Source organism: Strix aluco, chromosome 3, assembly GCF_031877795.1.
Source record: "Strix aluco isolate bStrAlu1 chromosome 3, bStrAlu1.hap1, whole genome shotgun sequence".
NCBI classification, from domain to species: Eukaryota; Metazoa; Chordata; class Aves; order Strigiformes; family Strigidae; genus Strix; species Strix aluco.
Window position 1 is genome coordinate 108,578,258 of NC_133933.1, and position 24,214 is coordinate 108,602,471.

Consider the following 24,214-nt stretch of genomic DNA (forward strand, 5'->3'; position numbering starts at 1 on the left):
TCAGAAAATAGTATTCAACACATATATTCACTCTCCTTCGATTAATATCAGTCATGCCCAATTTAAAAGAGCAGTTTTCCATATCAAAAAGTAATTGAGTACCAGCTGGCTGGTAGGCAGTATAGTGTTTTGTATAATGACTTAGATTATATGAACAAGTGTGATACACATTTTCTTGAACATTCATTATTTTCATGACTCATCTACAGCTTGAAATACAGGACAGAATTTAATTCTCCAGAAGCATCTACCTGTTTCATTACACAGTACTTGTTGTATATTTCTATCACACATAGGATGATGATTTCTTTTTGCAAGTACAAGCATAGTATGCACTGAATAATGATAGCATTGTTAAGTATAGCTAATTTTCTTCAGTCTGTCAATAGACCTGCAGTGGGATATTGTTTAACACTTCAGATTTTTTTTTGTAAATGTTGAAAGGTTTTCTTCTCTCCCTCCTTGGATTTATATCCAAAAGTTATTGCCATTGATAGGAATTTACTCTATAATTAATCAGTGTTCTAAAAATAAATGTGGGTGTCCTATTTTCTGTGTGTTATGTTTTTTTGTTTAGCTTAGTTCTATTTTGTTGAACCTTAAAGAAGCAATTGCATATACAGTAAAAATGTTTAATGTATCACACTGCTTTACCAGCTAGATCCAATATTGGAACTACCTTAGGCTGTGGGTAAGTTCACATGATTTCTGTCAATCATGATTGTGTTTAATGTTATGGCTTTACAATTTGTTGTTACTCTCAGGTAAGACATGATTAGGCTGTGCTGCTAGGCTGTTCTAGGCTGCACACACTCAAAATGAAATTCACTTCTGAATTGTTTATTCATGGAGGTTGTATCTTATGCTTGATATTGTTCATATATTTTAGATAACATTGCTTTCTAGGTTCAGATCATTGCTTCACGTCTATGTGTTTAGGCTACAAAAGAGAATTATTATAATTATCTTAGTAAAATTATTACTACTTTTCTGTTCTCTGAAGTGGTTTAAGTTTTGTAATAATTCATGATAATACTTTCTTTCAGTGCCATGCAGTGGGAATTTTACTGAACGGAGAGGTACTATTCTTTCACCAGGTTACCCTGAACCTTATGGTAACAGCTTGAATTGTGTGTGGAAAATCATAGTGACTGAGGGATCAGGTATTCAGGCAAGTCTATATTTTGTCAAGCATGGAATATTAAGTACTTTGTGGTTCAGTTTAAAAAGTAATTGTTTATTTCTCTAGAAGTGTCAGAAAATAGCAATAATTAAAATAATTTTTTGGGGTACTTGAAATATTTGTGTTTTGTCTTTCTCAGTATTACTTTGGTTAATTTTCTTCTATGTTTATTTTTACATGAGGGTATGGATGAGAAATGGTTAACAAGCAGTTTTCTCTTTTAACTGTGTAGAATATTGAAAGCAGGTCCTGATCCTTCAGTCTGGTATGCAAATGCCAACCCTTTCTATCTGCTAGGATATCACTGAGGCACTTGAGAGGTCTGCGACTGTCTTATCTGCTTATTTACACTTTGAGTAATTACTTATAAACATGCAACATATGTGCAAAATCCTTCCTAATTACCTAGTGTCATATTTTGTAAAAGTTAAGACAACTTAAAAAGTGAATGTTAATGTTTTTACTTACATTTTTTCACTCAGGTGTTTTTGTTTGGATCTGCTTACGTATATTTTCTTTGGGGCGTGTTCTCTTTTTATTTGGTTGTTTCTAGAACATTTAAAAATAGATATGGCTAGTTGGTTTAAAAAGTTCTGTGGTGGTGTTTTACAGATCCAGGTCATCAGCTTTGCCACTGAACATAATTGGGACTCTCTTGAAATATACGATGGTGGAGATATGACAGCACCGCGTCTTGGGAGCTTTTCAGGTGAGGCTATGCCATGAATTAAAGAGTTCTGTATATAGGTGTGTGAGAGAACATGTCTTTGCTTTCTCACACATATAGACAAGGAGTATATTTGCATATACTCCTTGTTTACATTGGTATTGGTTCTGATATCATTATGAAATGTTCTCTTTTTGGGGAGGAGATTCCAGGTGCTGTAAACATGTCAATATTCAAATTCAAAGACAGATTTTTGGAAGAAAATATGATACTAAAATATTTAACTTTGATTAGTGGGATTTAGGTGATAAGACCTTCAAAAAATTTCTTTCTTTTATCTTTTATCTTACCTACCCCTCCCATAGAGAGATATAGTGATATAAATTGGTACTGTCATTCAAGGAACTTTCTTTGATAGCTTTGACTTAGTTTATCATTATTAGCCTCCCTTTCTCAGGATGTGAGAGATGAGAAACCAGGCCTGAGAGAAACTAAGAAAAGCAGCCTGAGAAAGCAAAAGTTGAGGCTGTTCGAAGAAATGCCTCAAACATTCTGAAGATAAAACTATGAGTCACAGGGTGGATAGCGTGGAGGTTGAAGCTGATAAGGCTGCCTGAATAACACAAGATGCAGCTGGAGGAGGGAGCCCTGTGGAGACAGGACGGCTCTGCTCTGGTGCACCTGGTCAAATTTCAAGGGCCATCTGTCTGGTGAATGACCTTTGCTTCATTATCCACAAAAAGCATATTAAAGTTAACACCCCTCAATATGCTAACGAGGGCTAACATGATCATGCTAATTACATCATCCCATGAAACACCTTACCCCTCCCCATACATGGGATACGCAGGTATGTAGGTCGACTTAGGGGACGGACCCAAGGAAAATGTGTATAAATCAAGGGGAGGGGGGAGAAAGGGTGGGGGGGGCGTGGCCTCTGGAGAGTGCAGTGAAGCGAAGAAGACGGATGCAAGTGAAAAAGACAGCTGCCTCCTGGAACCCTCACTGGCGGGATCAGCACAGAAACCCAGACTGGCAATCTGTATTTTCCCATTGCCTCTATCTTCTTCTTTTCCATTTTCCATTAAGCAATGCAAGGCATATTGTATTGCTTGCCACAACTTGCTATATACTTTGCCAATTATCGTGTGTTCAATTAGTACATTGTGGGTAGTTAATAAATGTTTGGACTTGCAGACTTGTTGTCCGCTCCATTGGGGATCTGCGAATCTGAGTCACTTGTCTCCCTCATCTGAGCGGGACATGACACAGGAAAAAGATGAAGCATTCAGTATTCATCCAAACTCACCAGACCTCAGAGAACAAAACAAATTACTACAATTGGGACGTAACAAACCATGTAATTTGTTTCATATGTACATCAGGCATATATAGCTTTACTCCTTTTTTTATAAGAATGTTTTTATAGAAAGAACATGTTCTATAAACCAAACTGAGAGAATGAGATATCTCTTATAAGATTAAGTCATGAATAATATCCCAGTCTTATGAACTCTATCACAAGCTTGATCTTATTCTGGTGTAGCTAAAGCATTTTGTGGAATTTTGCCTCTCTGGTGACTTCACAAACATTTGAAGTATATATGGATATTGCATTATGTAAGGAAATGAATGATCAACTGAAAAAATTAACCCCATTTTATTTATTTGGATATTGAATTAAATACTTTGAAGTTGCACCTCAAAATTTACATATTAAAATGTGGATTAATCCCACTAGATAGCTCAGCCCCATCCAACCACTTGCTCACTCCCACACAGTGGGATAGGGAAGAGAATCAGAAGGGTAAAAGTGAGACAACTCGTGGGTTAAGATATAATAGGTAAAGCAAAAGCTGCACATGCAATCAAGCAAAGCAAGGAATTCATTCACTGCTTCCCATCGACAGGCAGGTGTTCAGCAGTCTTCAGGACAGGAGGGCTCTATCATGCATAACGGTTGCTTGGGAAGATAAATGCTATAACTGCCAACATTCCCCCCTTCCTCTTTTGTCCCCCAGCTTTTATTACGGAGCATGATGTCATATGGTCTGGGACATCACTTTGGTCAGCTGGGATCAGCTGTCCCAGCTGTGTCTCTTCCCAACTTCTTGCCCACCCCAGCCCACTCGCTGGTGGGACAGCGTGAGAAACAAAGAAGGCCTTAACCACTGTGTAAGCACTTCTCAGAAATAACAAACATCCCTGTGTTATCAATACTGTTTTGGTCACAAATCCAAAACAGCACCATGCCAGCTACTATGAAGAAATTTAACTCTATCTCAGCCAGATCCAGTACAAAAGGCTGTAACATTTTATATTAAATGCTACCAACTATGCTGTATATTAAATTGGCAATAAGGAAGAAAAAAATTATGAAACGTAATCAGCTTTTGACAAGTGAAATATATGGCAAATATATTGGACCAATTGGATAAAGAACTGATAAAATGATTGATTTAACAATATTCCATGTAACAATACTCAAAACTAAAACCACTTTCTAATTCTATACTAAAAGTGTGTCATCTTGCTTTAGCTTAAAAGGCTTCCTAATTTCCAGGGAAACTGAAAAAGACAGGTTTTTGTATTAGAAGTATTTCACTGGAGATAAAGTAGCACAGTTTTTTGTGAATTTCTTTTGTATAATGAATGTCAGACTTAAAATGAAGAATTATTTTGTGTATGGGAAAAGCCTAATGAAGAATATTTAAACATGACATGAGATCTGCTGTTTTCAAAACTGAACCAATAATGTGAAATTGAAACTGAATTCCAGGTGTAATTTCATAAGTGGTAAAATTCAGAAGGTATAATTTCTCTCTACTAAATCTTGTACAATACCTTTGTCTTCTGATTCACCCTCTGTGAATTCATTTGTCTTCTAAATATGCATTCCAGATACACAAATATACAAGTAATTACTAAGAACTTACTAAACTGTGCTGCTAAACTGTCACAGGGTTGATTTGGAAAGGTGAATTCGCTGGATTCTGTTTCTTAAGGAAGACTTTACAAAGATAACAATATAATTTCCTTGTGTCAGGGCACATCAGGGTCTGGCAGTTCGTGGGCTTGGGGTGCCAGGTGTGACAGGGGTGGCAGGGCAGGGTCTGGCAGCCAGACTTGTCTCACGGCCCCAGCCAGGAGCATGGCAGCTGGGGAGTACTGGGACAGCCCAGGCCCTGGGCATTGGGCATCTCTCTGAGGACTGGGATAGGCTGAGACCAGGCTGGGACATGGGCCCATGGGTCCCAGAAGAAGCAGATGTTGGCAAGTGATCTATAAAATTTCAGTTAGATCATAGTATCATAGAACAGCCCAGGTTGGAAAGGACCTCAAAAGATCATACAGTGCAACCTTTTGTGAGAAGGAGAGCCTTGATGACGTTGTCCAGCACTCTGTCCAATTGCATCTTGAAAACCTCCAGTGGGGACTCTACCACATTCCTGGGGAGTTTGTTCCAGTGACTGTTCTCACTGTAAAAAATTTCTTTCTAACATTGAGGTGAAACCTCTCCCAGTGCAACTTGTACCTGTTGCCCTTTGTCTTCTTCATGTGGCTCCCTGTGAAAAGAGCCCCCGTCCTCTCTGTTGCTGCCCTTTAAGTGCCCTTTAAGTACTGGAATACTGTGGTGAGGTCCCCCTCTGAGCTTTCTCTTCTCCAGGGAGACTAGACCTAACTCCTTCAGCCTTTACAAATAGGGCAGGTTCTCCAGCCCTTTGGTCATCTTCATGGCCCTCCTTTGGACCCTGTCCAGTCTGTCCTGTCTCTCTGGAATTGTGGGGTCCAAAACTGGACACAGTACTCCAGGTGTGGCCTGACAAGCAGTGAGTGGGATGATCATGTTTCTGTCCCTGCTAGTAATGCCCCTCTGGATGCAGCCCAGCAACCTACTTGCCTTCGTTGCTTCAGCGGTGCACTGCTGACTCATGTTCATCTTGTTGTCCACTAGGATCCTAAGGTCCCTTTCAGCAAGGCTGCTCCACACCCACACAGATCCTAGCCTGTACTGGGCTCTTTGGTTATTCTGACCCAGGTGCAGGACTTTGCACTTGTCTTTGTTAAACTTCATATAGTTCTTGCTAGTCCACTCTTTCAGCCTGTCCTGGCCTCTCTGTAAGATGGTTGTCATGTCAACCTCGTCACCCAGTTTAGTGTCATTGGCAAACCTGATGAGTGTGCTTTCAATCCCATCATCCAGATCATTTATGAAGATGTTGAAACAGCATGAGGACCAGTATTGATCCCTAGGGGACGTCACTTGTGACAGGCTGCCAGCCTGAACTATGCCATTGAATGAGGCAATTCTGAGAATTAAAACTCTAGCCTCATTTATTTCTCACAGTACAATAGGATATAATTTCTCATCTTATTGAATATCACCCTCTAAGGAAGTAAAAGAGTGATGTTAAATCTTCGCAAATCCTACAAAGGAACTGCCAGAAGAGCAGTTTTGTTCAATGAAGAGTATAATCACTCTGAGTCAACATCCTCATTCTTACAGAACAGGCACCTCAAACTCCTCCTTAAACATATTTCAAATTCCGTATGGATAATGTGAAGAGTCCTCCCTCCAGGAAGATGTTTCACTATTTTCTGTATTCCATGGTAAGTATTGTGTGATGTGAATGCTCTGTACTGTCATGAATTTCCATACTTGGAGCTTCCATGTCAGACAGTAAAACCTTCCTTAAAGGCCAGCTTGTCATCTTTTAGCTCCTCACCATATTTTGCTTAATACAGTATTAGATTTAAAAGTGTTTCCTATTTCCTAGTTTAGACTGTAGACTTATGAAGTGTTTCTTTATAAGCTTGAGTTTCAAGATCATGCCTAGTCGGCTCACAGTTGCTATAGAAACAGCAAATGCCCCATAGGAAATTAAAATATTTCTTATGCAACCACCATTGAAATTCATTAGCTACTTGATACTGTCTTTGAGGGTAATCATAGAAAATGATGTAATGTTTAGCCTCAATAGGTGTTCCAGCTTTAGACTGTAGAATGTGAGTTACATAGTAGTCATGTGGTAATGAAGAAAACGTTGTGTCAGACTTAGCAATGCTAGGGGGAGAGGATGTGTCCAGGGTTAGTGATAAGCTTGTTGCTCACACTGAAGTCAGTGACACCCAATTTTATTATAGTTGAGTTAGATAAAGCTAGTATATTTGGCTTTTTTTTTTTTTTTAAATATGTTGCAACTTCACTTCCTGTCATACCCTCAGAATTAGGGTAAGTGGTTGAAATATTATTCTGGGAAGAAGGTGTGGAGTGGACACAGAGAAAAAATCTGGACTGCTCTGTTCTGTATTGCAGGTTTTTTATCCATGTGGAGAAAAGTCAAATGTCAGTTGAGCTTATTCTCATAATCAAATCCCTTACTTATGTGATTTTTGCTGTTTACTCCTCTTTTTTATAAGTCAATAAAGTTTCATCTGAACATGATGGGATCTTGTTTGATTGTACTTGCATAGGTCCTTAGGATCATGACTTGTAATAAAAATTTTCTTTCAGCTTCAGGAGAAAACAAGGCAGAACATAGCAGAATGTTTGAGATTTCCATGCACATAATGAAAAGAAAATGAGCCTGTCTGATTCAGTACTGGTTATCTCTTTTCAGTATAAAACTCTGATATATCAGCATGCTACATCTTATTCTAAAACTTTTATTTTTCCAGGTACAACTGTGCCAGCATTGTTGAATAGCACCTCCAATCAACTTTACCTGCATTTTCACTCTGACATTAGTGTGGCAGCAGCTGGTTTTCACCTGGAATACAAAAGTAAGACTGCTTGTTTTTTTGAAACCTTCTCAGGAAATAGCATGGATATGGAAATGCAAAGAGAGAATTTATATTATTATTCTGTTTGATTTTTTATTTCCCTGACTACTCAGTCTACTCAGACTGAACCTGATATAAGTGATACCTGTTAAACTGAAATTTTAAATGAAGTGACATTTGAAATTGCTGAAAAACAGCTTTCACAAATTAGCAGTATATAACAACTCAACCTGACAATGCAGAACAACATTTTTAAAATGTGGGGTTTAATTATGGTATGTTTTTTTTTCCAACTTACTCTACCTTAGTTCTGAAATTTAGGTAACAAAAAAAAGTAAGAGTTAGTTTCACTGCTTAGAAATAGATGAAACCAGAATAGGTAACACTTTTTTTTTCCCTATTTATATGTGCATATATTTATTCTTTGCTGTTCCTTCCTTTCTTTCAAACTCTTTTCCCTCAACAAATTGCTGTAATTGGAAAAAAAAAAAAAAAAAAAAAACAAAAACCAAAAAACCAAAAAACCAAAAAACATTATAATCCCAGAGCTACAAGAAAACACTACAGTTATTTTGGTAAATCACTGGTGGTATGAGCAGAATAACCTAAGAAGTTTAACGGCAAATTTTTCTATATATCAACTTTTTATATGTTTTCTGAACAGCTTGGTTCTAAAATACAGAGGTTTGGTGATATAAACATCAATGTATTACCTCATATAATCATGTTTAATTCAAACATGCATGTTTGTATTATTACCTCTCTCAAAAGATTTAAATACTATAGAAGAATAGTAAATTCAGCACATGTGCTTGCATAGTATTGCTTTTCACTGGAAATAGGTATTGCTAAGAATATTCAAGTCTTTAAAAAAGTGATGTGGTGACAAGTTAACAGTCTGATGAATGTTTTGATGAAGGTCACAAAGCAAATCCTCTTTAATTTTTGAATATGAACATGCTCTATTTTCTTAAAAAGGGCATTAAAGAATTTTATTGAAAATGGACTTTGGTTTTGTATTACATGCATTCCATTATCAATGTCTAAAAATATTGTTATTTATCTTTTTAAGAAGTACACATAACTAAGGAAACACATGTATGATCTTTATTAAACTCTATTTAGGATTGGGATTAAAAAGTGTATAAAATTTAAATATGTACAGAATTTTGAAAGACTAGATTTTCAGGTAATAACAAATATTTTAAACTAAACACACAATAGTCTTATGTTTTAATTTAGTTTCCTTTTATTTCAAGCATGTATATTCAAGCATGTTGTACGTTTTTTTAATACAATCATTCTAATGGTGATGTAGAATGAAAATATTACTTCTGTAGGAATTTTTTTTAGAATCTACTATTTTGGCAAAGTTCTCTTTTTTTTGTCTGGGGACCCCTCCTTCCCAGTTGGTCAGCCTGTTGTCCTCCCCAAGCATTTCCCCTTAACCTGCAGTGAAAGTATAATTCCGTATGAAGTGTGGACAAGCACAGATTTATTTGAGGAGGCTGCTGTGCAATAAACATTTTGAAGTTCAATTTTTGTCTTTTAATGTATCGGTTTGATTATGTCTGTGACTTTGGGAAAAAAAAAAAAAAGTGTTCTGTTAACAAGTAAAAAGTATTTGGGAAGATGTAAGGTCACTTGAATTTATGCTTTTGTTTGTCTCCTAATTTCCAGTCCCACAACTGTGCTCTGTTAAAGCATCTATTGACTTCAGTGGTGCCAGTATTTCAAGGCCAGGGGTTTTTATAAGTGCAACTCAGTACAGGTCAAGGTAGCAACATTCAGCACTCAGACCATAGTTAACTAGTCTGTTGATAGTCTTGCAAGAAAGAATAATTTCCTTTCTTATGTGGCTACATGGTCTCTCCAGGGCTAGCAGGAGTAGAGTACATCTGTGTGTGTCTCTGAATACAGAAACTGAGCAAATCCCCACAGCAAGAATTTACTGTTTTATATTGAGCAGTCACCTTTTTAGATCAAGAAAGAAGAAGAGAAGGAAATACTTTTCTGTATAACAAGATGCAGATATTGCTAGTGTTTGATTATGAATTCTGAAACCTGTGATCATTCGGTCACCTACTATTTGAAGGAGCATCAGAAAAATAAATACCTTTAGTTCAGAAGTCAATCCAAAATTTGGAATAAAAATGTCCTTTTGTTGAGGGTTTGTCTTACTAAAGCAAATATAAAAATGCCTGGTGTCTGGGGAAAAAATTCAACACGAAATGCTGTGTTAGAACAACAGATACTTTTGATAAAAGCAAACGAAAAGGAGGGCTAGATTCATAGTCTTTCTAAATAAAATGCTTTACAACTGTAACAGTCAGCTATAGTATAAGAGGCCTCAGTTCAATTCTTTCATGAATTCTTTCATACAGAAATTTGAATTTCTCAGTAGTCATAGTGGGGATCCTCAATATCTACTTTTAAGGCTGTTCTACTTAATAGGAGAAACTAAGCAGCTGTAGCAGGATCATCATTCTAATTTCCAGGAAAAATGGTCAGTCATTCAGGTTCATCTTGTATTTAAACATTTTGTAAGAAGTAGTCAGAGCACTAAGATCAGATGTATAAAGAACATACCACCATTATGAGGCCAGAGGCCTATGTTTAACATGTACATTTAGAGGAGAGCTGGACTTGGATGTATGTAGGATATGGTGATGGTACTTAAATGGAATTTTCAGTTCTTGTTCAAATACATGTTTTAAAAGTTTATAGAGTGGAATTATAGAAGAAAGCTTAGGAGTTAATCTCCTTTGCTCAAATTCTCTATATACATCCGTGATAAGCATATTGTTCTGAGTAGCAGCAATGTGGGTTGAAATCATTTCAGGTAACAAGGCTTCTATTTTTCGTAAGTTGTCAGTAGCTGCTTTGCAGGAATCCACTCTGTTGTCTTCTTTCAGTTTGTCTTTGTTGAGGACAGAAGAAAAGCAATGAATTCTGGACCGTGCAGTAAGAAAGGCCTTCTTCTCCATTCGTCAGTTCTGCTCTGTATTGTGGCACTTCTCTTTTATTTTATGTAGTCATAACAAAAGAAAATTCAGTAATATATGGAAAAAGTAGTATTGCAAAGGTAAATGGCAGATTTCCAGAAAGGTTTATATAACATCTTTTTAATTTCCTGATCAGAAAGCAAACTGAGGGGACACAGTAGATTAGAGAGAGGAAGAGAGCACAAAATTGCTGTGAAATGTTGTCGGTAAGTAAGAGCTAGTATCAGTAGAGATTAATCTACAAAAACAACAGAATTATCTAGTTTATATGAGCTGAAAAACTGTCCCTTAGTTTTGTAAAAGAAAAGAAAAAGAAATAATAATAAATGACAATATAATCATGCAATCAAGCCAAAATTAATATGTATTTATGTATTTTAAAAATCTCCAGCATAACACTTCAGCAATGTAGAGGTATTAGTTATTTAATGTTGTTTTACCTATGGATAGAGAGAAAGTTCATAGAGAAGACTCAAAAAAATAAATTGTAGCTAGTTCTCAGAGAACTAAAATCAGTGGGCACAATTTTTATTTCATTTTCAGCTAGGTCATTTTGTTATCTTTAAAGTATTTTGCTGTAGAAATTTGGTGAGTCTCCTGTGACCCTTATTAAAATTTAATAAAGGTTTTATTGGAAATATTTCATTTATAGCTATACTTATTTTAGTATTTGAGTAACACTTTTATGAATCCAAATGTACATCTGTATAGTTCCTGCTCTTTTGTGGAAGGCGAATGACTTTGTTTATGAAGTTGTTTTCTTGAGCAATCAATTGATTCTTCTGGGCAAAGAGTGAATTGAGAGCAGCCATGCAGAGGACTTGGGGGAATTAGTGGATGGAAAACTGACTATGAGCCAGCAATGTGTGCTCACAGCCCAGAAAGCCAACCATATCCTGGGCTGCATCAAGAAGAGTGTGGCCAGCAGGATGAGGGAGGTGATTCTCCCCCTCTACTCCACTCTTGTGAGACCCCACCTGGAGTACTGTGTCCAACTCTGAGGACCCCAACATAAGAAGGACATGGTCCTGCTTGAGCGAATCCAGGGAAGGGCCACAAAGATGATCAGGGGGCTGCAGCACCTCCCTTATGAGGAAAGGCTGAGAGAGTTGGGATTTTTCAGTCTAGAGAAGAGAAGGCTTCTAGAGAAGAGGGGGACCTTATAACAGCCTTCCTGTACTTAAAGGGGGCCTAGAGGGTAGATGGGGAGGGACTCTTTATTAGGAAGTGTAGTGACTTGATGACAGGTAATAGTGTTAAACTGAAAGAGCGTAGATTTAGATTAGGTGTAAGGAAGAAATTTACTGTGAGGGTGGTGAGGCACTGGAACAGGTTGCCTGAAGAAGCTGTGGCTGCCCCCTCCCTGGAAGTGTTCAAGGCCAGGTTGGACGGGGCTTTGGACAACCTGGTCTAGTGGAAGGTGTCCCTGTCCATGACAGGGGGGTTGGAACTAGATGATCTTTAAGGTCCTTTCCATCTCAAACCATTCTATGATTCTATGATTCTATGATTCTATGATTGCTGTCAGTCAAAAAATAACAATAAAAATTCACTTTTGACCTGATTTTTCATTAGATTTCAGGGAAATCCACAGAGATCATAGCTTGATTTTATTTTCCAGAACAATAAGTGAACTTCATGGCTACCTACATCCCTCATGGTATACATCCTTAGAGTTCTTTTCTCCTGCTACATGTATTCCCACTTAACATTAACTGGAATTATATGTATGCATCAAAGGACACCAGATCCTTTAATATGGATTTAGATATAACTATTTTGGAAAGAAAAAAAGCTATCTTTCTTTGAAATTGAGAAATCTGTAATACTTTTCATAAGTTGAAAATTTTGCAAATCCTCTTTATTTAAAAAAAAAAAAAAAAATTGGGAACTGGGCTTAGTGCTTAGTCCTAAAACGTTTAAAACATTTCAAGAAAATTAAGTAAATGAGTTTTGTTTTAAATCTTTTGAGGATCAATAGAAAATATTCCATGAACAGAAAGTGCAATGAAAGTTGCTGTGTATATTGTTCCTTGATTAGCAAGAATGATAAACCATTAGAACTGAAACAACTAAAACCCTTCCTATGTAAATGCCCAGTAGGTAAAAGAGTGTTAATCCTAGAGCAGGTAAGGGATAGCCTTACACTGTAATGTAATTTCTTCTCTAGTGAGAAGAACTTTAGGAATTACAGTGAGGATATTTTGCTTTCCAACAATAGATATTACCAAAAAAATGCCCATTTGTAGAAAGAAGCTGCTGTTCACATCAACTCCAAATAGCTTCAAATCTTGCATTAGCAGGTTGCGACAGGGATAGAAGAGACAAAGTGGACTAAATAGTGTTTCATCTGGCCTTATCTTCTGCATACATTTCAAATTAAAGTAATAGGTAAAAGTGTTCTAAACTAACCATTCCAGAATACTGCAGACCCCTGCTATCACTATACGAAGAGTCTTCATAATGACATTAGGAAATGAAGATCACTTAGGATCATTCCCTTTATCCCAGAAGAAATTTGAAGGAGGAAGGAGCAACAGAAGAGAGTGTCAAGTCACACGTATATTATTTATCCAGAATAGAAATTATTTCTCTAGAATAAAAATTGTACATTACCTTAGTATTTTAGAATAAATGGATGAGAATTTCTTCTTAAAAAGATATTTTCACCAGTGTAAATGTTATAAACATGATTGATTTTAGATCAGTATGTTAAGGAAAACAGCCTTTTTTTTTAGGAAAATGTATTTAGTTTGCTATCATTTAATCACATATCTTATATTCATGCCACACTGTATATTGTTGTTTTAAAGTAGCTTTATAGAACTTCATAAATACTTCATAAAAGTTTCAGCCACTGATGACAGCTTATTTTAATCCTAACTATTTCATGATAATTTAAATAATTGAATAAGTATTTTTTTAGTTCTTGAAACTTTGTCTTCCTTTTAGCAATATGTCTTTCTCTTGCCCTCTCCATTTGTGGGTGTTGCGTTTAAGGTGAGACTGAATTTGGTAGGAGATGAATCCCCTTGCATTCTAGCCAATCCTCAGAGATTACAGGGGCTAGGAGTGGCTGGATTTATCTCTTAATAGGTATGCCAGTTGGGGCCGTAACTATAGGCCTGACCCAGCTCAACCAGCCCAATACACTGTAAATCTAGTTGCATTCAAGAGAAGCAGTCAGATTCACGAATAATACAGTTTATTTTTTATGCGACATCTACAGATTCTTTAAGATTGCCTATGATAAATGGACAAACTGCAGGTTGGCTATATAGCACTACACACAAAACGAAAAACGATTGCAATCACACACACTAAGTTCCCGGGTAATCACTTGGTGTAGCTGAGGGAATCTTACCAAAAGGCGTCCCTTCTGGGAGGGAGGGGGGGAGGGGGGCAAGAGCACCAACCCGTCAATCTGTCCCTCCAATTTGGTGTCAGATTATCGTTCTCCCAAGTTAGGTACAAGCTTGGGGTAGTATTTATCATAGTATGTATGTATGAGTGGGTGGGACTCGTCAAGCCATTATCTCTTGAATAATGACACAACATTGGTGAGAGGGGTGCGGTGTTTCTTGTGGGAGAAGAGTGAGAAACAAGGTGGCAGACTACTGCAAAACAGTCCTTGAGAGGAGATAAGTGAAAGAATGGGACTGCACGGCCTCCACCGCGCTTCGCATTCCTCCTTGGTGCCACAGCAAAGACAAATCACTGGATCTTCATCCTGTCCTTGTTTGTTCTGGGCACCATGTGTCAAGGAAAAGTGTGTTTTGCAAATTTTTCCCTGTTTTGCTTTTCCCACACTTCCAACAGAGGGTTCTTTCTATGTATGTCTTTATTTTCATGGGAAGGATCTGGGCAGTCTGCTCCTGCAAACCTAAGTTCATGTTTAACCTAGGCAGTGCACATGTTCTCTTTGTAGCCTTCAAAAGCACACAAGTCTTCTGGTGAATAATATAATTTTGCCATTTACTTCAGGATGTTTTTGTGTTAGGCATCAAGAATGTAGGTATGAGTTGGTTGTCCAAGTTGAGTGGTTATACTTAATTTGCATGCTATAGTCAAATTGATGACTTAGATGGGTTTCTTTCTCTTTGTTTCTTTGAGGTTTTTTTGTTGGGGTTTTTTTTTGGTTAGTCGGTTTTGTTTTTATAGTCAGATACATGAATTCACTAAAATTAAAAGAAATGATTGGTCAGTGCCTTAGAAAAATTTCATTCTGATCATAACATAATTGTAAGTATTCTTGAGAGCCACCATGTGGTGTTTCTTGTTATTTCAGAAGGGTTGTAGGTGTTGAACTGGTTGCAGTAACCTGTGATGAGAAATAAAACAGTAAAATGTACAACAGATAACTGTAGAAAAGACCAGAATTAATAATGTAAACTAATCCTTCATGTGCATGTTTTTTCCCCCCCAAACTCTGGTAGAATAAATAACATAATTATTTTCACAACCGCCAGCAAGTCTAATCAAAATGTGCTTTGTTGCATTTCTAATATGTACAACAATAGAAAGAATTAATATTCCTGCTATTTGATTGAATTCCTTTTAATCTTAATGAACAAAGGAAACTGCTATCCAAATAGTATGGTTTAGAAATGTTCCTGTTTAATTCAATTGCATTTGTGTGCACTGATGTTTCAAGGTTGGTCTTAACATCTCATTTATTCATTCAGTAGCAGTTTCACTATTTTCTTTAATATACAAGAAAAAAAGTCTGGAAATAATGGGTGTTTGCTCATACAGCATGCTGCTTGAACCTCTCAGCTAAGTCAGAATTTTTTTAGTAGGAACTGAATTATGATTAGTAGAGACATGTATGTTTAGGCCACAAATGTCTATAAGTACTGTGTGACTATATCCAAATGTAGCAATTAGAATTAAAATATTTCAGTAAAAATCCTGCTTTATGCAATTAATATTTTAATAGTCATCTTAGCCTTATTTTAATGTCATCTAGCCTTATTACCTTGAATTAGGACGTATGGCCCAATTCAGCATCATTCTTTTTGTAAGCTTTTTTTTAACCTCTATACCAAGATGATGTAATATGTTTGAGAACGTAAGCTTACTTTTAATTACTGTATCCTTTTCTGAAGCTTCTCTATTGCATGTTTTCAAGTGCGAAAGTTTCTCCGGAGCTGAAATAATGGATTCACTAGTAAGGAAACTAGAGAACAATTACTATCTTTTGTACTGCTTCTCTATCATAAAGATCTCTAATAAATTCAAAGATAAAAATCAGACTTGCAGAGAAGAAAATGTATTCTTCTAAGTAGCATATTGTTTTTTGTAGGTCCAGATTAAGATCTTTCATGCGATTCGATCTTTAATGCAGCTCTTCAGCGCAGCAACCTTTTTCCCTGTGTTACAGCAGGTGTGAATCATAAATATGCCATTTTTAATTTAGCAGGTCCTGATCCTATCAGTATATCTATACAATTTACTAGCTTTTGACACAAATCTGACCCCTCTTGTAGTAATTCACTGAGATAAATGCATTTTCTAGGTTGGTGTCTGAAGCATGCAGTTTTGGAAGGGACAGCTTGGGTTTTGCTACACACCATCATCAAAATGGAAAGAACTATTCACTCCAGCTTGATGTTTGTAATATAATAAAGAACAATATGTTTCAGTTAGCCACATAGGGGTAGGAGGGAGGAATTAAAAAAAGAAAGCCTGATGACTTTTGGTCAGGCTGCCAAGAAATTCTTGTGTTGTTCAGTTTGCAGCTTTCTGAAATGGACACTAATGGGCATTCACATTGTCAGATATGCCAGCAAGGATTTTCTTTCTGCCAGCAATGGCAGTGATGTTTGGACAGAATTTGAGGTAATTGTAGGCATGTATATAATTATGGAAGTGAGGCATATTTGTCTTATGCCACAGTGGAGCCAAGAAAGTATTTAGCAGGCAGTAAGTGGAAGAAGGTCAGGGAGAGGGTTATCATTCTTGACATTGATGGGTTCTCTCTTGTACTGCATAGCAAAAGCTGAGCTCTGAAGAGCGTGCACTAAGCAATCCTTGTCCTTTTTTGATTGCTTGGACTTGACATTTAACATGTTTTCCCTTTATTACTGACTGTTCACATGCAATCTAGTTTAATTAATTTCAGAGTCTCTGAATATTTAAGTTCTCTAGTTTGTCCCCCGATACCAGAATTTTCTTTATCTCAAGCATTCTTTAGATTTTTGCACCAGTTCTAACTTAAACTAGTTATCTAACTGAACTAAGCTAGTAATATGTAATGATTAGAATGATGGGATTGAGGATTCAGAATAATATTTGACTCTTTCCAACTTTCTCTTTGCTTTTGGAGAGGTAATATTGTTTCTTAATGTCAGGTATATCAAATAAAGTAAATGATGACTGGGGTTTTTTTATAGTGCTTTGTGATATTCTGATTGAATATTGTATATTATAAGTTTTATCATCAGTCCAAAAAAGTAGTATGTGCAAAGTATTAGCAGCTAACAGAAAGAGTTTTTACCAAGTTATTAAAATCTGTTAAAGATAAAATACGTAGTGTAATACTGTATCTAACAGTTGTACAGAAAATGACTTTGAAGATTTTCTTTTGACCATAAGTCTATTTAAATTCTGCATGCTATTTAACTAATGATAGAAAGAGCTATATTACAAGCACATTATTAATATTGCTATGTAGTCACTGTTATAAAACTGTTTCTGCAGAAAAATCTGCAAAAGTATCTTTATTCACACCTATCTAAAACTACAGGCCTGTAGCTCTGAACACACAGGAATGCTGAGTTCAACCAAAATACAAATTTCTTGAAGACAGGAAATGAACCTCAAATTTATATTCACAGAATTCATCAAGTATGTTGTTATCTATAAGTAATATAGTCACAATGTCTTTGTTAGGTGCTTGTTTATTTAATAATGGTGAGTTTGGAGCAGTTCTTTGTAAATTTTATTTTCTATTCAAGAGTGAGAAGGCTAAGGAAATGCAGAAGTAAGGCTTGATTCACTTAAGTTATGGCTGAACACTGGATTCTCAAATTAGTGAACAGTCTATATACTATAGTTTGAATTATTACCCTTCAATTAATGCTGCAGCAAAGAGTTTGTGTGGATGCAGATCACAGCTATTTAGTACCTATATTCAGAGAAATTTTCCAGTTATGGATGCATTTGCAGGATACAGAGAGGTTGACCAAAAGAATGATACTAGGAAACTGCAACAAAACCAAAAACATTGAAGTTAATGGTGATATCCTCATGCCCAACTGGAACATTACAGTTTCATATAATGACCACACATGAAGTCCCTAGTGGACACATGAAGTCACCATAACATCATTTGAAAGTTGATATTGGTAGAACATCAAAATTTTTAATTTCTGTAGTAGAAATTGCTGAAAATCTTTAAAGTACGTTTAGGTGTTTTCCAAAATTATACATTCCAGTACACAAAGGAACTACCTCAGGGAGATCATGTAGCTTGCAACTATTATATAATTATGTGCTAATTAGAAAATATTTAGTTTAATAACTCTTGCATCAGTTGTTATGAAGACTGCACTTTATACCTTAGTAGCTGTCACTGGGCATTAGAATGTCTTGCCATTATCACTGTTCATTCCTGAAAAAAGTGAAATGTAGTAAGATTCAAGAGCATAGGACATAGAAAGAACATACCGGATCATGGAACATATTTCTAGGAAAGTAAAAAAATGACTCTGCAATCATATTTTCAGGTGAAATTATAAAAACTATTTCAAATTTGTGTGCTTCATTAGGAAAAATATATTTGCTTCAACTAAACATTGAGATGCAAAAAGTGACTGGAAGTGGAGGAAGTGGGAAACAAAATTCTTATGTATGCATGTAAGATTTGTAAGGCATTTGTAAGATTTATATTTAAGTGATGAAAAGTAGATACTTAAAGGTTTAGAGCATAAAGTTAATAATAAAATATAGTAGTTACATATTTTTGTTTCAGTAGTAACTTTAATAAATGACTTCATGATTAAGATTATACATTTCAAATTTATTTTTTATTTCAAATAAAGTTTTTAATATTAAAAGGGGAATGACATTCTGTCGTCAGACCATAAACCAACAAATTAATTGTGCTGGTCCTTCTGCTTGCAAATAAAATCTTAAAATCACAGAATTATTGAATCTAATCAGCAGATTCTCAACTGTCTTGTTCATTTGGAGAATTTTAGCTTAGATAGCAGAGATGATATTTAATTTTCAGTTGTACTGACTAACAAACTCCTTAGATAAACACCCAAGGGAAAAAAAGAAAAGTGATACGTACTTGGCAAAAAGCAGAAGCTAGTAGTTCAGATTGCCAAATTTAGGCAAATACATTTGAGAAATTAGTGATCATGGAGAGTCTTTCTAAAACTAATCTTCTGTTTGCTAACATCTGGCTTGAAAATAGTTAAGAACAGACTGTTCTCTCACACCTATGCAAAGATTTAGTTTTGGGTTAAGAGTACTAAATTTCAGATGTCTGAACTTCTTTATAGTCAATAGAGTTATCTAAACATAAGGAACACCCTTGGCCTTAGCTGCTGTTTCAAAAGCCTCTGCCACCTAACCTCAGTAGATCTGCTCATTTATTATTGAAAAGAGAGAATGTGCATAAAATATATTCCCTCTTTCTCTCTCCATTTCCTTCACAAGGATAAGAAAGAAAAAAAAAATTGAAAAAAGACTGTTTAATATACTAGAATTACCATACTGGTTGAAGACAATAAAATGGCATAGTATTGATAGCAACATGACATAGTAATTGGTACGGTCACAGTATATCATCTTTGTGTTTCAGTCATATCATTTGTGTTCTGCAGGGCAGCTCTGAAAACTTCTGTTTTAAACAAAATTTCAGTTTAATGTTGAAATAAATTTTTTGTTAATGTTCTCTTAAAAAACCCAACACTATAGAAAGTATTCATTAGAACAAAGGATATCAATGAAGAGCTATTGTCCACTTATCTATGTTTTTTCAATCTTTGTGTTTACTTTCCTCAGCTGTAGGCCTTGCCGCCTGTCCAGAACCAGTAATTCCTAGCAATGGGATCAAATCGGGAGATAGATATATGGTGAATGATGTTTTGTCATTTCAGTGTGAGCCAGGATATACATTACAGGTATTTCTTTCTTTTTTTTTTTTCTTCAAATTATACACTGTGGAATAATTGCAACAAGATGGCAATGGACCTACCCAAAACCTATTTTAATGATGAATCTGTAGTGCATCCATAGAGGTGAATTAAGTAGAGCCTATGTGAGTACTCCCACATTATAAAGCTATGAATGTATAGCATGTCTGGCTCTCAGTAAATCTGGGCTGGCAAATCTTGTCTCAGATTAACTTATTATCATGCAGTAAGAACCATCAAAATGGTCAAGGAAATAAAATAGTTAAAATGTTTTATCTAGAAAATTATTTTACTACTATGCTTATTGAAATTGCACTGTATTTTTCCATTTCTGGAAGAGATTCTTCTAGGTGAAATTTTAACCACAGTGGTAGAAATGCATCATGGGATTTCATATTCTACTCAGAAATTGTAGAATTTAGTTTCTAAAGCAAATCTTATTTACGCTAAATCTACACTTTGCATATATTCCCACCACTGGTATGATACATTGAAAACATGTGAGTTCAGAATCTTTTTGGTGGCAATAGATACCACTCAAGACAATGTAAAAGCATACCACTGTGTCAGAGAAAGCAAAGGATCATGACTTCTACTCCAGAGAAGGATAAAATCATGGCTCCCTATATGATGTTTGCCAATTCAATGCTCCCTCAGCATATATAGGCTTATTCTTTGGTCTCAGTTTTCCTTACCATTCTCCTAAAATTCTGTCAGGATTCAGACTGAACATCTTAGCTCTATTCTGGCTGTGGGAACACCTGCACTTGAAAAGTCTCTCTAGGTAATCAGCACTCTGCTTGCTTTTTCAGTCACGTGTTACAGATATAGGGTCAAGCCTTTAACCTAATCAGTGCTCTTTACATTTATAGCATGACTTCAAACAGCCTGTATCAGAAGCATCCCATATCCATAGCAAAAAAGATTCTGTCATACAAATATCCTACTATTTAGAAAAGGTTCAAGACTTGTGCACAATAAAGCCTACTCTACCATCCTGAGCACTTGCTGCTCATTTAATGGTTTGAGGATTGCTTACAAACCAGCTGATGGCTCATTTATAAACTACTTAAGTTTTTCTCTTTCCAGCAAAGAAAAATTAATATTATTTTGAAAATACCTACTGGTTTAAAACCTTTAACTTTTAGACCTAATTAAATTTATCTTTCCTATTTCATCTTTCCCTTGCAGTATCCTTTGTAGGTAGCAGTAATGTCAGTAAGAAAATGAGAGATTTGATATCATATTTTTATTATACAGTCCCTTCAAAAGGACTGTCATTAAAGCTTGATTCCCAGATAGATTCTGACTTCCATTTAAAGACTGCTAATGAACCATTAACCTTTTTTTTATGTCAGAGTAACATTAAACTAAGTATATGATTAAATGCCATTTTCTACAGATAAATCTATGTTGCTATAGCCAAGGCAAAGGTATGGGAACTGAAATTTGATCTTCAGTGCTATTAATTTGTTAGAATGGGGTGCTGGCATGCTTTTGACCTAGATGAAGTATCACAGTTCAGTAATTATCACAAGCCAGAGACTGTTCCTGATAGGCAGTTTGCATCATGACACTTTGTTTTGGAGGTGAATTCAAAAGAAAAATGTTGAGGAGATAGATATCCAAAAGAATGTGTATTTGGCCTCAAGGCTAGAAAACAAGCCCAAGCACTTCCACTAATACAGATGTAGTTTACACATTCCTATAGTCCTTTTTTGTATGTATTGAGCTAAATTTATTATTATTAATCCCTGGACTCAGGACATTCTGTTTTAATGCCAAATCTATCTGGAAGTCAGCCTATAATAAACTTAACAATAAATATAACTGTATTTTAACAGTTGTTGGGTTAAATCAAAGGCCTCTTTTGTGCTTCTTTTTTTTGCTTATTTGAAAAAGATTCCTATTTTGAATATTTGTCAAAAAGTGGTGTGGAATTCTTTATGTATTTTTATTCAGTTCCACCCAATGCTGAAAGGATCAGGATCTGATGGTGATGCTGGTAGGGCTGTCATATGATTGCTATCCATATAATTGCCAGTAGGACCTCATTACTATGATCCAGGTCACTGCTTTTGAGCTGTTAAGACTGAAATATATAGAAGCAAACAACTGATTGTTGGGTAAGCTTATAGCAGTGATCTAATAGAAAAAAGTGAAAACTTATCCTACACTGTTTCCTCTGGAGATGGAATAGCATCTAATCCAATTTATTCCATCTAAAAGCCAGCTATCTAATCTGAATCAGCTATTTAGGCTCTCATTGTGACACTAAACAGCCACACACCTCCAGAGGCTGATCCATACTAAGATTTTGTGTTAGGACAGGTACCTTACTCTGAAAGTATTGTCTTTCTTCACTGATTAGAATATCAGAAGGTTAACATGGGTATTTAACTGCTTAGGTTTGGTGGGATGACTCCTACTTGTATTGCCCATCATATTGCACACTCTTCTCTCCTCACTTTGTCCACTATGAAATGTCTGAATTTTGCATATGAAAAAAGATGATGATTCCATTTTTATGCCATGAATTAGAAATAGATAAACCCTCAAGATACAACATATTGAATTTTCTGTCTGTACTTAAAATAGTAGTGCTGAAATATTGAGGTGGAGTGATAACAGTAGAATATGAATACTTCAGTTGTAGTTGGAATGAGTACAGGAAAACCTTTTGAAGATACACATTGTTAGTCCCAATGATGTTTTGAATCTATTTTTACTTAGAAAAAAATCAGAAATGTGAGTTCATAAATACAGTATTAGTATAAAACAAATATGTATTTGTGAGGAAGAGATCTTCATGTAAGTAACTGATCTGTCTTAATGATAAACTTTAATACAGTGTGTGGTGGTTTAGTCCCTGCTGGGGTCTGAGACCACGTGGCCGCTGCCCCTCCCCCACAAAGGGAGTGAAATACAAAGCCCTGGGGCTGAGATAAGGAGAGGTTTAATACAACAGTGCAACAGCAACACAACAAACAACAACAACAATAACAATAACAGTAATAACAATGAACAGAGCAAAGTATATACCGATACAGCAGTGAGAGGAACGGCTGCACAAACCCACGCGCTCACCAATTCTTCCCGCTCACCGATTCTTCCCGCGCTTGGGCGCCAGGAGGTGACGTCAGCATGGTATATGAATAACCTGGCTAGAGCTTCCCCCCCACTGCTGGGGAAACTTAACCCTATCCTAGCTAAACCAGGACACACTGTCACAAAACCACATGATGTCTTTCGTCTGTATGCAGGTCTTTTCTGTAGTCCTTGAATATGACTAACTGCACTTTTGTTTTTATACTTACAGGGATTCTTTAATTAAATACTTTCTTAAAATTTCATAGCAAATTGTTCCTTAACTGTACTTCTTAGCTCTATTTCCATACATATACAAATTTAATCCTAAATGTGGTATCTGACCTAGATAAAAACTTGTTTCATTATCTTGTTTAAAGTGTAAAACAAAAGACCTTCAATATCCAAATTCAATAGAAAAGAGTTTGAATCTTTTCAAAATATTAATGAGGATTTCTATGCTGTATGGACTCTGCTGTAAGAAAGTGCATGTACATGTATGTATAGCATGTTGCTCAGACAGGACAAGTAAAAATGGCTCCTAATTAAAAAGAAATAATAATGAAAATAAGATTCTACAAGGCACAGTATGTTTGCGATTCAACAAGTACAGCTCAGCATAACTTTGCAGATTTTTTTTTTTTTTTTTCACTCTAGCTGTGAATTTACCCTCAGTCTTTAGAGAACATATTCACAGCTAGCAATAACAATCAGGTGTGGATTAGTTTATAATTGAGACTTGCCAGAAAAGTCATAGAGCTCAAACTACTACCTGGAGATGCATAAGAAAGGTAATTGCTAGCTGTAGGATTAAGTGTCTTCCCCCAGGAGGGGACTTTAAAAGACTGAAATCAGAGTGTGCTCTTGTTGGGAAGAGGTTTGAAGCCAGAGGAATAATTTCATTTTATTTTTCAAAAGATCGTTTATAGGCCATTTTACTTTTTTTCCTGACTGTGTAGTTAAATTATGGCTTCCCCCGACTCATATCAGAGACATGCAATCATAGAAGACTAGGAAGAGAGAATAAAATAAAACAGGGAATATTGTATTAAGTTATTCAAAAACATGAGGTTTTGCAAGTAACTAAGATGATGCAATAAGTGCATGTGCATTTTTGCTTTAAAATAAAAAGGTTGCTTTTAAAAAATTATTTTACTGAATTATCAATTTGTATTTTTATAAGAAAAAAACTAATTTAATCAGACTCTTTTACTCTTGCCAGTTTATTCAGCTTCCACATTTCAACAGCAGAATGCATAAGCTGAGTTCCTCAGAGAATGGAATTGACAGAAAAAGACTTTTATTTGTGCTAGTGTTTTCAGCTTGAACTGTTACCAGT

At 35.8% G+C, this 24,214-nt stretch overlaps 1 protein-coding gene across 1 annotated transcript in view; it reads left to right on the forward strand.

The window, feature by feature from the left end:
• CSMD1 (CUB and Sushi multiple domains 1) overlaps positions 1-24,214 on the forward strand; it is a 1,278,503-nt gene that overhangs the window by 1,081,231 nt on the left and 173,058 nt on the right. Inside the window, exons 35-38 of the mRNA XM_074819927.1 lie at positions 1,047-1,171; positions 1,796-1,892; positions 7,530-7,634; positions 19,658-19,776. Of these exons, the coding sequence (XP_074676028.1) occupies positions 1,047-1,171; positions 1,796-1,892; positions 7,530-7,634; positions 19,658-19,776 (446 nt within the window). The remainder of the gene's footprint in view (positions 1-1,046; positions 1,172-1,795; positions 1,893-7,529; positions 7,635-19,657; positions 19,777-24,214) is intronic.